General features: G+C 44.8%; 1 protein-coding gene across 4 annotated transcripts in view; it reads right to left on the bottom strand.

Annotated features, from left to right (window-relative positions):
• Positions 1–10,678: 10,678 nt before the first annotated feature.
• The window catches only part of SBK1 (SH3 domain binding kinase 1), a 109,512-nt gene continuing 103,085 nt past the window's right edge, over positions 10,679–17,105 (bottom strand). For all 4 annotated transcript variants that reach the window (XM_031962864.1, XM_031962843.1, XM_031962858.1 and 1 more), the window contains one exon: positions 10,679–16,807. In XM_031962864.1, coding sequence (XP_031818724.1) covers positions 16,025–16,807 — 783 coding nt within the window. In that variant the 3' untranslated portion in view covers positions 10,679–16,024. The remainder of the gene's footprint in view (positions 16,808–17,105) is intronic.

Below are 17,105 nucleotides of genomic sequence, written 5' to 3'. Positions count from 1 at the left end.
AGCTAATAAATGACTGAGACTAAATTTGAATTCTGGTCTTGTCTTCCTGAGTCCAGATGGAGTGCTCTTTTCACTTTGATGTCACCCATCTGTATGTGTGTGTGTGTATGTATGTATATGTGTAAATGTACACATAATGTACATGTGTATATACACACATGTGTATTTGTGCACACATATATACTTATATGCATGATTGTATATAAGCAAGAAAAAAGGAAGAAAAGAAAATGTTTATTGATTAGGGAATAAACAAGTTTTGATATATGAATATAATGAAATTTTATTGCACTGTAAGAAACAATGAATATGAAGAACTCAGGGAAACTTTGTAAGACTTGTAGGAACTTATGCAGATTTAAATAAGCAAGCTAGGAGAATAATTTGTAATTATCATAATAATGTAAAGAGAAATAATGTTTAAAAAGTTCAGGATTCTTCTTAATGCATTAGCTGCAACTTAGAAGACTATTGAAGCATGTCTCCCATTTGTTAGTAAAGAAATGATGGATTGTAGGTGCTGAATGAGGCAAACACTGTCAGATAGGGCGAGCATGTTGCATTGTTTTACTTAACTGCTTTTTTAAAAAAATTAAAGATGGATCTTTTGTTTGGGTGGGAAGTAATTAGGGAGCGATAGCAATGTTTAAAAATAGTATCAATAATTTTTTTAACAGAAAAAAAGGGGGAATTGTGAATATGTTTATGATTGACAATAGGGAAGAAGCTAGGGTATAAAAAATCTGAATATTAGAGAAAAGAGGGTATTAGTTGGGGCAAATTTTCAGAGGAGGGAAGAGAAGATTCTAAATTAAGGGCACAAGTTGAGGAGGTAACCTTGGCAAGAGGTTAGAGAAAGGACTAATGAAAGATGGGGTGGATGAAAAAGAAGAGTTTCAAAGTATGGAGTAGTGAAGACAAGAAAGCAGATGGTTTAGATTTTCTCAGAAAAATAGGAAGTGAGGATATCTTCAGGGGGATGGATGCTATCTCTTCCTGTGTCATCAAAGACTAGTGGCAAGGCAAAGTCAGGCTGATTGGCTATGACCTATGCAGTGGATAATCTTGCCAACTTTGATGTCTGACTGCTTTAGCCATCTTCTTGGCCATTGGAACAAATTGTTCACATCTACCTATACTGTTGGAGGAAAGTCTTCACATGTGTGAGGTAGATATTTCTCTAACTCATCAGTGGGGTTGGTTACCCTCAACCTGGTTTAGATTGTTGGTCCAGTCTACCAGGATATGGTTGTTGGGCATGCTATGGCTTCTTGAAGCCACAAATGAGAGTTGAGAGATAAATAGATGCTACAGGTGGATAAGCGGTCCTGGAAAGGGCTTGGCCAACCCTTCTACCAGAGGTGCTAGTCCTCCCTGAACTCGCATATACAATATGCTGTTTTTCATGCTATAATGAAGGAGTTTACAAATCTTAAAGTGCTCTAGAAATGTAAAATCTTACTATTACCACAATCTTATTTTTTCCCCACCTTGATGTTGCTTTTTTTTCTTAAGCATCAATAAATCATTCAATATGATTTTATATTGCACCTATTGTATACAAGCTTACTTGGGATACAAATGTTGATCATTGTTCAGCCATTTTAGACTCTTGTGATCCTATTGGAGATTTTCTTGGTAAAGATACCGGAATAGTTTGTGATTTCTTTCTCCAACTCATTTTATAGCTGGGGAACTGGAGGCAAACAGGGTTAAATGACTTGCTAGGATTACACAGGATTCTAGTCATATGAAAAAGTGCTCTAAATCACTACTGATCAGAAAAATGCAAATTAAGGCAACTCTGAGTACCATTATATACTTCTCAGATTGGCTAAAATGGCAGGAAAAGATAATGATGAATGTTGGAAGGGATGTGGGAAAACTGGGACACTGATACATTGTTAGTGGAACTGTGAACGGATCCAACCATTCTGGAGAGCAATTTGGAACTATGCTCAAAGAGTTATCAAACTGTTCATACCCTTTGATCCAGGGGTGTTTCTGTTGGGCCTATATCCCAAAGAGATCATAAAGGAGGGAAAGGGACCCACATGTACAGAAATGTTGTGGCAGCCCTTTTTGTAGTGGCTAGAAACTGGAAACTGAGTGGATGCCCATCAGTTGAAGAATGGCTGAATAAGTTAGGATATATGAATGTTATATAACCGTTCAGCAGGATGATTTTAGAGAGGCCTGGAGAGACTTACAGGAACTGAAGCTAAGTGAAATAAGCAGAACCAGGAGATCATTGTACACAGCAACAACAAAATTATATGAAGATCAATTCTGATGGCCATGGCTATTTTCAACAATGAGATGATTGAGGCCAGTTCTAAGGATCTTGCGATGAAGAGAGCTATCTATACCCAGAGAGAAAACTGCGAGAACTGAATGTAGATCATAACATAGCATTTTCATTCTTTTTGTTGTTGTTTGCTTACATTTTATTTTCTTTCTCATTTTTTTCCTTTTTGATATGTTTTTTCTTGCGCAGAACAATAATTGTATAATATGTATACATATATTGGATTTAACATATATATATATATTTTTTTTTTTAACATATTTAACATCTATTGGATTATTTGCCATCCAGGGGAGGTGATGGAGGGGAAGGGGAGGAAATTTAGAACACAAGGTTTTGCAAGGGTCAGCATTAAAAAATTATCCATCCACATGTTTTGAAAATAAAAAAAGCTTTAATAAAAAAAGAAAAATTCTTTGGTAGCACTGGGAAAGATGGAGATAGAGCAGGGAGGGACTTGAGACAAAGAGAATAATCAGGAGTCTAGTGTAATCTTATTGTTTGTTCTTCATTCTTGAAGAGGACTAATGATATCATAAGGATGATGTCTTGGGGAGAGATGAGGACCTCAATTAAATTGGTAGCTATATGAGCAGAAAGCAGAGGCTGAATGTGAGAGATGCTGTAAAGGCAGAAGATTTGTCTAAGATTTGGTAATTGATAGGAGGTGTAATATGAAGAATTAGAAATTGAGGAGAAAGCTAAGTTTATAAACCAGGAAGTCTGGAAGAATGGTGTGCCTTCAACAAAAATTAGCAAGTTTGGAAAAGAAGTAGATTGTAGAAGAGGAGATGAGGTGAGATGATAATGAGTTCTGTTTTAGGCTTGTGATTTTGATGAAAGACTTTTTATGTCTCTGGAACATCCAGCTTGAAAATTCCAATAGGCAATTAGTGGTATATACTGATGTTCAGCAGACAGACTGGAGCCATGTATATAGATCTGGGAATCATCTACATAGAGATGATCATTAAATCTATGGTTGCTGATGAGGTCTCCAAACACAAATGTAGAGAGAGAACAAAAAAAGACCTAGAACATAGCATTCAGGATGACTCAAAATTAAGGAGCATAAGATGAGTGAAAGTCCAAATGATTCATTGGATCCACTCTATTCCAATCAATATTAATCAGTTTAATATTTTTACTTTTTATTTTATAATTAAAAATTCAAAAATCATAATTAATTAATTAAATCATATAGGGGTGTTTAAATAAGATGGTAAGCTTATATATGTGTAGTATATAGTAGGCTTTTATAATTGATCTATAGCGTTTTTCTCTTGTCCAACACAAGCAGGTGACTATCTTGTGACCATTAAGTCAGTGGAGATGCTCCATGCTTCACCCAACTTGTGTTTCCCTGCTGATACATCATTTTTGGCCCACAAGAACAAACTATCATTCAATGAGATTCTGTATTTTATCATGCCTCTTTTGCATATTTGGATATCATACCTTATGATGGGGGATTAGGGACATCTCAGATCATGAGGAAGATCTGAAGACCACTTCATTAGAGAGGACCGTGGACCATTTAATAAAGTGTCATTGGCTCAGACCTCTGCCTCAGTGGTTTTCCTTCCATATTGGGCAATTATAATCCTCACAGATAAAACAGCAAAGGAGACTGAGAAGGACAAGTTAGACAAATAGGAGAATCATTAGAGAATTGTGTCATAGATACCCAAAGAAGAGAAAGTATGAAGAATGAGAGGATGGTCAGCCACATCAAATGACGCACATAGGTCAAGAAGAAGGAGGACTGAGAAAAGAACATTAGATTCAAAATAAAGAGATTGTTGGTAATTTTGGAGAGAGTAGATAAGATAAGGCAAAAGCCAGATTGCAAAAGGTTGAGTTTTGAGTGAATATAGATAGATTTTTCAAGGAGTTTTGCTGAGAAATGGGGAAGAGAACATAAAAGTTTAAGGAGATAATAGGGTCTAGTGAAGTCTTTTGAAAAACGAGCAGGCTTGGGCATGTTTGAAGGTAAATAGGTAAATAATCAGTGGAAGGAAAAAGGTTGAAGATTAGAGAGAGAGGTGAAGGGTGGTTGAGGTTGCAATTTGATCAAGAAAATAGAAGGTGACGGGATCAAGGGCACATCTAGAAGGACTGGATTTGGCAAGGATAAGAGGTTGCCTCATTGTCAGGGAATCCCGAGAAAAACTTTACTTTTAGCCCTAATGCATTTCAGTGGAACCAGAAGATTTTTCCCTCTTACTAAACCAGTAACTAAAGGAGTCTGGATATCCCAAGAACTGATGGCAGCAAAGACTGAAGGGAAAGTTATCATAGCAGAACTTTGGGAGGATCCTTAGGAAGAAAACTGTCACTGAAAGGACTCAGGGTTCAGCTGTGAATGCTGTTCCCCTTTCTTTCCCACTTGCAATATTTCTTTATGTTACGTTCCCCTTAGGTTCTAGGCTCCAAAACTCCCTTCCTACTTACATCTTGAGCATAAAAATGTAAAGGTGTTAGGAAGGAGTCATAATTTAAGCATCAAATCTGGATATCAGAACCATTGGTCAGTCAGATGTTAATAAACCAAACTCAGCTTTGTCACTGAACCTTTTTGTGTATTTCCTAAAGGGAAAAAACCCATAGCATCTAGAATCAGAAGGGTCCTTGAAGGACATGAAGTCCATCCCTCTTTAAATTACAAATGGAGTAAGACTTAGAAAGGTCAAGTGGCTTGCTGAATCATGAAATTATAAGTGACAGGATTTTGGCTTTTTGGGGGAAGTCGGGGTGAGGCAATTGGGGTTAAGTGACTTACCCAGAGTCACACAGCTAGTAAGTGTTGAGTGTCTGAGGAACTCAGATTCTCCTGACTCCGAGGCCGGTGCTCTATCCACTGTTCCATCTAGCTGCTCCAAGGATCTTGGCTTTTGAATACAAGCCGGAGTCCTTATCTTCCCATAATGAAGTATTCTAGCCTAGAAACTCACAAGTTAGCATAGTGAGAGGAAGATAGATGTAGTGGGAAAAGGGTTGTTTTTAAAAACCAGAGGATCTGAGTTCAATTCCTGACCTTATCACTAACCACTTGTGTGACTTTTAGTATAACTGTTTCACCAATCTGTGTTTCAGTTCCTTCTTCTACAAAATGAGGGGCCAGGTGGGGTTGAACTTGACCTCTGACGTGGCCTCTAGCTTTACACAGTGCTGGCTGTGGGGAGGTGAGAAAAGTCAATTGACTAAAAGGGAGAATGAGGGGGCAGAGGTAAGTACAGGTGACTGAAAGACACAACACAACCAAAGAGACCTGTGTGAAGCTGTGCCAAGAGGAAGTTGTGACTAAGATGAGTACCTGTAGCTTGCTTAGAGCTTAGATCCGGAAACTCCTCTCAGTGTCGATTTTTCACTTTAAACAGCTGACTGAGCATGTTGTGATTGGGTGACTCACTGTGGAGGAGGATACAGGAAAAGATGGAGGAGCCAAGTTTTGATTCAAGATCTTAAAAAGAGAATATCCCTGAATCCTTTGCTTGATGGCAGAAGGACTAATTAGAGCTGAATGTGGAGGAAAATTTATGGGTTTGGGCAGGGGAAGGAGGGTGGAGGATGCCTGTGTGTGTGTGTGTGTGTGTGTGTGTAATGAGCAAGTTTTGTTATCCCATTGAGACAGTTTGGGGAGAGTGATTTCTCTCCCCAATGTCACTTCATTAGTTGGGGACACTCCCAAATTTCTCAAGCTTCCAATAATAGCTTGCATTGGTAGCCTTATGTGTGAAGGATAAGGCTTTTTAAGACTGCTGCTCCTAAATGATTCTGAATGCTGTTCTTTGTGCCCTGTAAGGCTCAGGGTTTGCTTATATACCTGCTTGCCTTTGTTACCCAAGCTGGAATTAAATTGCAGAAGCTGCCAATGGAGAGAATTGTGATTATATCTATTCTTTTTCATTCTGGGGGCAGGGCACTCAGGAACACCAGTCCTGGGAATAAAAAAAATAAAAACAAACCAGGGCTAAAGAGGCTGAGTGGAGCTCACTGGAATGGAGAAGATGATATAGATGAAATGACAGGATTATTAAGAAATACCAAGTCGGGGCAGCTAGAGGGTAGCGTGGATGGAGCACCAGCCCTGAAGTCAGAAGGACCTGAGTTCAAATTTGATCTCAGACACTTAACACTTCCTGGCTGTGTGACCCTGGGCAAGTCACTTAACCCTCAGTTGCCTCAGCAAAAAAAAAAAAAAAAAGCAGGTCAAATTCCAATTCCAATGCAGGGAACATTAAAAGTAACTTTGTGAGCCAAAGTCTCACAAAGTTACAAAGTCTCACAAAGTTACTCCTAGTGTTCCCCAATGTAACTGTTTGTTACTTTTATTCCTCTGCTTGTTCAAAGCAACTAGAAGTATTTATCCACAGACAGATTTCAGAGAGTCAGTGAACTCTGGATGGAGGAAAAACACTTTATATCTATATCTTCTCGAACTGAACTAAAAATCTAACAGTTCCTTCAATTCAACAGTTCCTATGGGTAACATATTATAGAAGTATTTGCAATATTTGTGACTGTTACTAATAGAAGTCACAGATTGTTTTTCTATGTATTGCATTGGTAGTATATTACAGAATATCATTTACATTCATTACTACTTCAAAATTATTGAGATCTATTACTATATCTCACAAGGTCACAACCTATGAATGATATTCAATATGTTTGGTTTCCTTTTTAATCCTATTTATTTTATTTTATGCATTTAGTAATATCATTCTTAGAAGAGGTTTCACCAGACTGCCAAAGGGATCCAGTTTACTAAGAATTTTTGCCTTAAGCCCTCTTTGTAGTGGCCAGAAACTGGAAACTGAGTGGATGCCCATCAATTGAGGAATGGCTGAATAAATTGTGGTATATGAAAATTATGGAATATTACTGTTCTGTAAGAAATGACCAACAGGATGATTTCAGAAAGGCCTGGAGAGACTTACACGAACTGAGGCTGAGTGAAATGAGCAGGACCAGAAGATCATTATACACTTCAACAACAACACTATATGATGATCAGTTCTGGTGGACGTGGCCCTCTTCAACAATGAGATGATCCAAATCAGTTCCAATAGAGCAGTAATGAACTGAACCAGCTACACCCAAGGAAAGAACTCTGGGAGATGACTATGAACAGCTACATTGAATTCCCAATCCATCTATTTTTGTCTGCCTGCATTTTTGATTTCCTTCACAGGCTAATTGTACACTATTTCAGAGTCCAATTCTTTTTGTGCAGCAAAATAACTGTTTAGACATGTATACGTATATTGTATTTAACTTATACCTTAACATATTTAACATGTATTAGTCAACCTCCCATCTGGGGGAAGGGGTAGAGGGAAGGAGGGAAAAAGTTGGAACAAAAGCTTTTGCAACTGTCAATGCTGAAAAATTATCTCTGCATATATCTTGTAAATAAAAAGCTATAATTAAAAAAAAAAGAATTCTTGCCTTAACAACATTTGTTTCAGGGATATGAAGCAAAGCATAGAAGAAAAGGAGATAAGGACCTAAACTCCTATAGAGTTTAGAGAAACAAGCAGTAGAGACTTTGACTGGAACCACTGTGGTGGCTGCATAGAAAAGAGCCAGGGCTCTCAATTTCCAGGGCTCTGAGGAAAAAAGAAAGGAGTCACAACTGGGGCTCAGGTGATGGTAGAATAGGACAGAATGGGGGAAGCAGCCAGGTAGGCAGTCTTGGTAAGGCAAAAGTCAAGTATTTAAATAAAGGCACAAGGTATATCCCTAGAATTACCTATCTAGGGATATGGATTAAAAGATGGTGTGAAACTGAGAGAGAACAGGTGAGATACAGTGCCTTTAGTTTAGTGGAGTGTAATTATCAGGATATGTATCTAGATAGAGATAGGTCCAAGTGACAGAAAATCAGCAGAGTTTGAGGGACAGGTGATCTCTTTCTTATTTCCTGTGTGTGCATGGATATGTTACTTCCCCTCTCTAAGTGTGTCTTCCCCTCTTGTAAATGGAAGAGGATCATTCTTATCCCATCTTCTCACAAAGTTGTTGGCAGGAAAATGCTTTGTAAATTGTAAGATGACAAAGAAATGGGATCATTATTGTTGTTCTTTTCTCTGGGTCTCAGATTACTTACCAGTAAAATGAGGGGAGGCAGCTAGATGCTTCAGTGGATGGAACGAGGTGGCATAATACATAGAGTCCTGGGTTTGGAATTAGGAAGACTCATTTTTATGAGTTCAAATCCAACCTTATACATATATTAGCTTTGGGACTATGGGCAAGTCACTTAACCATGTTTGCCTTAGTTTCCTAATTCATTAAATGAGCTAAAGAAGGAAATGATCAAACATCCTTGCCAAGAAACACTCTTCCCTCCTCCCCCAAATGGGGCCACAAAGAGTCAGACACAACTGAACGTACTGAAAATGAAAGGGTTGGATGAAATGGTTTCCAGATTCTCTTTCTTTTCTTTTTTTTTTTTTTTTTTTTTTGCTGAGGCAATTGGGGTTAAGTGACTTGCCCAGGATCACATAGCTAGGAAGTGGTAAGTGTCTGAGGTCAGATTCGAATTCAGGTCCTCCTGACTTCAGGGTTGGTGATCTATCCACTGCACCATCTAGCTGCCCCTTCTCTTTCATTTCTGATATTCTATTCTTGAGAGATTTGAGGTGGCAAAGGCATTTCTTAGAAGCAAGGATGGGACTCAATGCTTTCTAAGATCCATTAAGCGAGGCATAGAGTAGAATGAGAGCTGGAGCTCTGGAGTCATAGGGCATGGATTTAAAACCAGGCTCCATTGCTTACTTATCTGTGAAACCTTAGGCACTTAAAACTTTCTGACCACCAAGTTACTTATCTCTAAAACAAGAAAGTTGTACTAGGTTTTTTTTTTTTAATTATTATTCATTTGGATCATAGATCTCGAGTTGGAAGAGACTTTATTTAGTTCAACTCCCTCATTTTACAAATGAGCAAGCTGAGACCAAGGGAAGCTAAATGGAATGTCCACAGTTATACCGATACTAAAATCAGAAGCAAGATTTTAAATCCATAGTTCTAAGTCCTATGGTCCCAGAATCGGTGTTCCTTCCATCAAACCCAGCTCTAAATCCTATAAATGTAAGAGATGGGCAACTTCATCCACAGAAAGGATTACTGCCAAATGGATTTGAGCAGTTCTAGCATATAGGGAAGCTATGCCCTATCCTCTTCCTGAGTTCAAATTGGGCTTCAGCCACTTACTGTGTGACCCTGGGCAAGTCACTTAACCCTGTTTGGGTAGTTTCCTTATCTGTAAAATGAGATGGTGTGTAGAGGGCCAGAACTCTGGAGAAGTATGCTTGAAACAAGGGGTTAACTCAGTAGCATTGATGAGATGATGGTTCTTTAGTATACCTATACTTAGTACTTATTTCTAGTTCACACATAATCAGTATGCTGTAATGATGTAATTACAATGAGGTATGTAAGGGCTAAGAAGGACTGGAAGAGAGACATTCTATCTTTGACCAGCCTCATGATGGCTCTCAAGCCTCCTGCACTAAGATCAAAGCTGGTCCCAAGGTCCTCCAGAAGTGTAGCCCAAATACTACAATGGAGAAGGGCATAGCACTATAGTATCTCTGTCAAGAAAACCCCAATGGTGTCACAGAGTTGGACACAACTGAAAAACAACCGAATAACAGCAATCTTGCATAAAGGGTGATTTTAGGAAGACTTCATTTCCCAGAATGCAGAGCCAAAAAATGACAAAAATGGGAAAGATTAGGGTGGAAAAGAGCTGGCTATTCAGAGAATCTGAGGAAGGATCCTAGGATCAGTAGATGAGGCATCTTCCTTTGGCTTCCCCTAGGCCAATTTCTGAGGGTTTTTGAGCTTAGGTGAGATCAGAAGTTGTGACTTGGATGGCTATGTAGGGGGAGGACATAGAGTGCTGAAGGACCAAGATGGAACACCAATGGGTTCTTTGAAGAAGTTCCAACTCCAACCAAATTGCTGGGACTTCACTATTGATGCTGTGAGCTTTTTCCTTGCTGTTGGACTCTGATGTATGTCTCATTTATGCCCTATCCACAGTATTCACTGAATGCTTTGGCTACTAGCAGGAGGGCTGCATTGAGTAGCCTCAAATGAGCCAAATTCATATTTCCTAGAGAGGAGACTCCAAATGGGGGAATGAGCCAGAATGCTATTATTGCTAAGAGATTGTATCTCTGAGTCTGTCCTCAATTGACCCACAGACACTGAGATACTAACAGATTGAAGGCAGTCAGTATGTGTGCTATCATCATGGGAATGTTGGTTCCTTCCCACTGAGGCAGTTCCTTCAAAGCCTGACAATGGCCACACTCCAGCCCCATCCCTTAGTAAACCCAGCAGGAGACTCACTCTGGCTTTTTTTTAACCCTTTATTTTATAGCAATTGTCATTAATATAGAAGTAAATAACACATTTAAAAACCTCCTTCTTATAGGGGCAAAGGATTCAAAGTATTTACAAACACTTGGGTAGGGTAGAGGAAGACAGGACGATGAGGTCTTCAGAGAGAGGAATGCGACTGGTGGGAAGTGGTAGTATTTCTGGAGATGAATTCTGGTCTCCCATTTCAGGCTTGGTGCAGGGAGAGCATACATACATTCCCCCGAAAAAACTCAAAGCCAGGGAGGAAGCCACAGGGATCCTCCACTGAGCATAGTGTGAGATGACAAACTGAGGGTATTGATGGAAGTGAGGAAGGCCTAGGCTCTGGGAATCCTGGGAGAGACAAACTGGAGGCTTCTCCCAACTTGGATTCACTAGCCCAGAGAATATAGAGGAGAAGGGCTAGAGCTTGGAGGTGGTGGTGGCTGTGGGGCTAAACAGGACTTTGAAGCCCAGGCATTCCTGAGCTCAGAGCTGGGGCCTCCCGCCTGGCCTGGCCAATGGGAGCAGACCCCAGCATCCAACCTCCTTTCCTGAAGACCTTTCCCATCCACCCCACCTAGGATCTGTTTTCTAATTCAGCTTCTAGATTCCCAATTGCTTTGGGTCGTAGGGACTGGCCAGGAGGATTTCGCCAGTGGTTCGGCACGAGGCCCCTTTTTGTTCTTGGAACTCTCCCACACTCCACCCTGGGAAACCACAAGGTTCTTCCCCCCAACCTCCCACTCCACCCTAGTGTACAACTACTGGGTGAAAAATTGAGAAGCACCAGTTCACAGGGAGATTTTGCTGTAGGAAGAAAGAGATTTGATTTACCCTTCCGTCCCTGATCAGTCCAAAGAAAGGAGGTGGGCATAGTCTGGGGTTGTTTGACAGACTGAAAACAGGAAGACAGACTAGGCAGAACAGGTGGATACTCCTGCCCAGCCTGGGAAACACACACTGCACCTTCACAAGAGGAAGAACCACTAGGGGGATTTTTTTGTTGTTGTTTTGCAGTTTTTATGTCTATCATCATCATCATTATTATTTTTTGCTATATATGTGTATTTTTGTTTCTTTGACAGTGACATAAACTGAGGTAAACATCTGTGACCAAAATCTCTCTTATGGGGCAAAGGTCCCCACCTGACAGCCAGAGAAGGCAGTGAGGCATAGTGTGAAGAACCCTGGACTGACCATGAATCACAAGACCGTGGTTCTAGTCCCGGCTGTATCACAAACTTGCTGTGTGACCTCGGGGAGGTCGCTGCCCCTCTCTGGACCTCAGCGTCCTCATTGGTAAAGTGAAGGGTTTGGACTAGAATGGTACATATATCTAGTCCCTTTTCCATTCTAACAATCTACAATTCTACAACGAGAGAAAAAACAGGATCTTTTTTTTATTTTTTGTTTTTTTAAAAGAGAGTTCGAGAAGTTTGTCTACGGCAGAGTCTCGCTTCAACGTTATTGCACGAGAGCTCAGGACTTTGAAGAGGCCTAAGGCAAAAGGAAGAGTCCAAGTTGAAGAGTTCAGGATTGGGCACCGGTGGTGTCAGGGCCTCAGCAATTGCTTTGGGCCTGGCTACAGGCCTGGGCCTTGCCCTGATGGGACAAGTGAGGCTGACTGCCCAAGGGAAGGGAATGGAAGCAGGGATCTCCACTGAGATGGGTCTAGGGAAGGAGAGGGGCGTTTGCTACTTCCCTAGCACATCTCCAGAGGGCACCAACTCCTGCTGGAGAGGGGCAGGCCCCTCGAGGGGACACTTTCGGAATCTTGGCTGGGATAGGGATGGTGCCCTTCCAGGCCCTCTCCGTCCCTCCCTCCCTCCCTCCCTCCCTCTCCAACTTAAAGCCCCAGCAAACTCTGCCCTGGAAGTGTCCAAGGTCCTTTGCCCCTCTGAAGAGAATGGAAAGAGGCGGAGGCCAGTATAGGATCAGCTTGGTTTGTAAACTGTGCCTAGGTCTGGGGTGAGGAGTCAATAGCCCTTTTGTGTGATCTGTGGGGAGGAGATGGAGGGTCGTTGCTTGTTGTAGGATGGGTGTGTGTGGCACTCCACTCCCAGGAGCCACCTGGGGGCCCATCCCACTCATGGGCATTAGGTGGGGTCAGACAGGTTGGGTGCTGCTCCCCAAACCCTAGCCCCCCCCTTCCCTCACCTGAGTGCTGGATACAGAGGGGCACAGGCCCTGATGGAAAGAGTGGGGGGCTGCCAGTGCCTACCCTTTTCTGGATTGATGGGGATGAGGGACCCCCGATCCTGAGGGTGAGGTGTTGACCGGGTCATCTGGGCTTGTAAGGGGTCCCTCGAACCTCCTTTCTCAGTGGAGACTGTTGGGGGATGGGGAGGAACAGGAGGCCTTGTCTGGGAGGGAGGGGCTGGAGGATGAGGAGCCATCTGGGTCTGGTGCCCCTCGATTCCCTGGCCCCACCAGATATGAGGTTATTGCTGAGAGTCCCCTGAAGAACCAGGGGTGGTGGGGAGCTTGGGAAAGAGGGGTTCCCAGTGGGGGTGGGCCCCCCTTCTCATTTCCTTGGTCTTCCCCTTAGACTGGCAGGAAGCTGCCTACTTCTAGTGTATTTCCATTGCACCACAAGGCCCTCACCCAAGGATTCTTGCCTGGTTCCCTGAGGGCTTTGGTGGAGACTAGTGTGACCTATGAGTCTTGTTCCCCTTTTTTAATGGGGCCAGTGGAGGAGACTCCACTTGGGGTGAGGCAGGGGATTCACACCTTCATTCACCCACTCACTGTCCCTTACACAGCTCCCTCCCCCACCCAGAATTTCCCAGTATGTGCAGGGATCCTTGGCAGGGAGTACATGCTTATTGCCTGACTGACCTAGGGTACTGCAGCTGGTAAGTCAGATCCTGACCCAAAGTTACTGAGCAATTTCTGGCACAAAGCCCCTGCAAGGGAGGGAAACGGTCCAGGAATTCCCCATTGGGTCTGCTTCTGCCAACCCTTGGCCCTTCTACCATCTAGGGCTGGAAGCTGATCTGGTAACCAAATTCCCACTTTGTAGCTAACTGAATACGGAACTTGGGCAGACAACTGCCTCCTCCAGTTCTGTAAAATGAAGATCTTGAACTATTCTTCCATTTTGGCAGGGCCAAGGCCTTTGCCCCATTATGGGGTAGTGGTGGTCCTTGCCACCAAAATTCTGGATTTTCCTGGGGCAGAACAGGAGGAGACTAGGCAGGCTTTGGGAGTGGAACCCATGGCTGCCTGGTTTGAGCCAGACTCTTATCTCTGTCCCAGTGTCCCCATGCTGTCCTGCACAATCTCTGGCTCTCAGCTTCCTGGCCACTCCCTCCCTCTGAGTGCCAAAGAACTTTTCATCCCAGCACAGGATAGGAAAATTCTACCAGGGAATTTTTTTTTTGCCCCCAGCCACCTGTCTTGTTAGGTCATTGTCCCCAGGCCATTGAGGTTGGGGATCAGTGGTTTATTGGGCCTCTGTCAGAGTTTCTCCTAAGAAGACCATTCTTTATTATATCTCCTAAGAGTCCTCCTTATGCTTGATTAGGTTTGAGGCAATAGAAAGGAAAGGGTAAGTATTTCTTCCCCCAGTCCAATGTAGGGGATAGTCTTCCTGCTCTAACTCAAAGGAGAGTCAGAATGAAGGGCTAATGACCCAGGTATAAGAATTTAGATGAATTTGGACTAGATATATCCTCACCCTGCTCTCTTGCCTTTCCTTATATTGAGGCACTATCTCTTGGTACCTCAATTCAAGGGCATCAGTCCCACTCTCTAACTGCTGTCCCTGGCAGACGGGAGAGATGGCCTTCCTGGAAATGACAGGACAGACCTGCCAGTCTGCCATAGTTCTGTCAGGTGTGACAAGCCCCCTTTCCATTAGGGGACCCATTATCTCTCTTGGGGAAATATAGTTTTTAGCCTAAGCTCTGGCACCGACTTGCTTGTAACTTTGGGCTTCCCCTCTCTGGGCCTCAGTTCTCATCTGTAAAATCAGAGGTCCCTTTCAGCTCTAAATCTATGATCCTGTGACTAAATGAACTCTTAAGATCACTTCTAGCTCTGACATTCTATGTTCTACGTCTGGGACACACACGCACATACACACACACATACTCACGTACACACACTACACATTTGCTACATTTTTCAGGTAGCTGGGTCAGTTCATCCCTATGTCCTTCTTTCTTTTCTCCTGGTCCCAGTCTACTCCTTGACTGTCCCGGGGGCTGCCCTGCTCACAGTTCTGGAGCATGTAGGGGTGGGGACAGAGGTTGGAGTGACCACAGTTGTTCCCCTTTCCCCATTCTTTTTGGCCCAGAACCTTGGAGCTCCCTGCTGACTTCACCAGTGAGAGCTTTCTCTGATCCTGGGGTCTCTCCCAAGACTTGGGGATCAACAGTCCCTTCTCTCTTCCTGCTCTCCAAGAAAATCCTGACCCTATCTCTTTCCCAAAGGCAAAGAGAAGGGAAAGACAAAAACTAAGGGCCTGAGGAGAGGGTGGGGCTCAAGAAAAAGGAGGCAGAGTCTGGGCTAAGATATGGGGAGGGCAGGTAGAAGGCCAGGTATAGGACAGAGTGGCTAGGATAGACTGAAATACTTAAGATAGTCCAGTGAAATTGGTAAGATGGGGAGAAGGAATAGGGGGTGGGTGAGAAATAGGTGGAGAAAGTAGATGGGAGACAGCCCTGCCCCCTTAGCTGGGTTGGGGATGATGTCCCTAAGAGCCACCCTATGTCCCACAGGATCCTACCTTCAAACCTGGAGTCTGCTCTGGCAGTCTGTCCCTCTTGATGCAGGTCCTGGGCTCTAGGCTCTGGGCATCTCACTAGCTCAGTCCCTCATCACCTGTCAGGGGAACGGGCACAGCCCTATCTCCTTCCTGGCCCCCTAGACAGATTTTTGGTTCACGTCTCACCCAAGGCCCCTGTGGAACAGCTCTAGCCCAGCCCTGCTCTTCCACTACACTGGATTCCCCCTCAAGGGGAGGGATAGTGCCTGGAGCCTGGGGGGCCGGGGGCCCCACCATCTCCCAATCATCTGAACGGGGCATTCTTCTATCTCTGTCCCAACTGATCCTTGTAGAGCTACTCAGGCTAGTACTACGATATTACTATTGTCTAACCGTGTTTCTTTTTTGCTTTGGGAACAGTGACTCCTGGTTCCTTTAGCAGGCAAAGGAAGGGCCTCTCCCCACCCTGAGTCCCCCGTCCCCTTATGTCCCCCTCACCCACCGGGTCTGGGGGAGTTCTTGCTAGCCTTGTGATGCAAGCACTGGGGTGAGGAGTCCTCCCTAGGAGTTGCCACAGAGGAGCCCTTGAGGGGGGGACTGGCATCGGGCAGGGGGGCAGCTCAGACACAGATCTCTATTGCTGTGGCCAGGACCAGCTGCCCCTTGCTCTTGTCCTGCCGCCCATCCGTCCTGCTGGCTGGCCCTGGGGAGGTGAGGCCAGATTCAGGAGGGGTGGGAGGGGAGGGCCTGGTCCCACTGCTCTCAGTCAGCACCGTCCTCTTGAGGGGTGCTGGGGCCTCCTGGCGGTGTGGCCCGGTGGGCAGGCGGTCCCCGGCCGGCTTGCGGGCGCGGCAAGAAGGCCGGCGACGGAGCTCCGAGGTGAGCTCGTGCTTGAGGAAGCGGAAAACCTCCTTGGCGGGTCCCCGCCTCTCAGGGTCCAGGGCCAGTAGCCGCTGGAACATCCGCAGGGCCGGCTCGGTGAAGCGCCGCCACTGGGAGGGCAGCCCCGGCAGCCTGCCCTTCTGCCACCGCACGAACTCCTCAAAGAAGGCATCCGTGCCCGAGGCGGCTTCCCAAGGGAAGTTGCCTGTGAGGACGCAGAAGATGAGCACGCCGAAGGCCCAGACGTCGACGCCGGTGTCCACGGCGAAGCCCTCGGCCCTGCCCGCCTGGCACACCTCGGGGGCCGTGTAGGGGATGGTGCCGCTGACCCGCTTCACGCGGCAGCCCACCCTGCGGGTCATGCCGAAGTCGGCCAGCTTCACCCGGCGGCAGTCGCGGTCGAAGAGCAGCACGTTCTCGGGCTTGACGTCGCGGTGCACCAGGTGCCGCCCATGCATGTAGTCCAGGGCCAGGCCCAGCTGCTGCACACAGCGCTTCACCGTGTCCTCGGGGAGCCCCACCTGCAGCAGAGGACAAGAGTCAGAGGGCCCGCCCGACAGCCCCCCGGGGCCTGCTCTGGCTCCCTGGACCTGCACCTCCTCGGGGCCTTCCCTGGCCCCCTGGGCCCATACCTCCCCAGGCCTGCTTTGGCCCACTCGGCCTGCACCTCCCCACCCCATTAGCCTCCTTCAGCTTGCATCCTTTCTGCCCTGCCTTGCATGTCCTGGCGCGTAGGAAGCCCCTCAGGGGCTTTAACTGGGAGTCACGCAGCCTGGCCCTTTCACTTAACAGCTGAGTGACTCTCTGGGCCAGATGTCC

The sequence above is a fragment of the Sarcophilus harrisii genome, chromosome 1 (assembly GCF_902635505.1).
Source record: "Sarcophilus harrisii chromosome 1, mSarHar1.11, whole genome shotgun sequence".
Taxonomy (NCBI): domain Eukaryota; kingdom Metazoa; phylum Chordata; class Mammalia; order Dasyuromorphia; family Dasyuridae; genus Sarcophilus; species Sarcophilus harrisii.
This window is presented reverse-complemented; position numbering and strand designations above follow the sequence as displayed.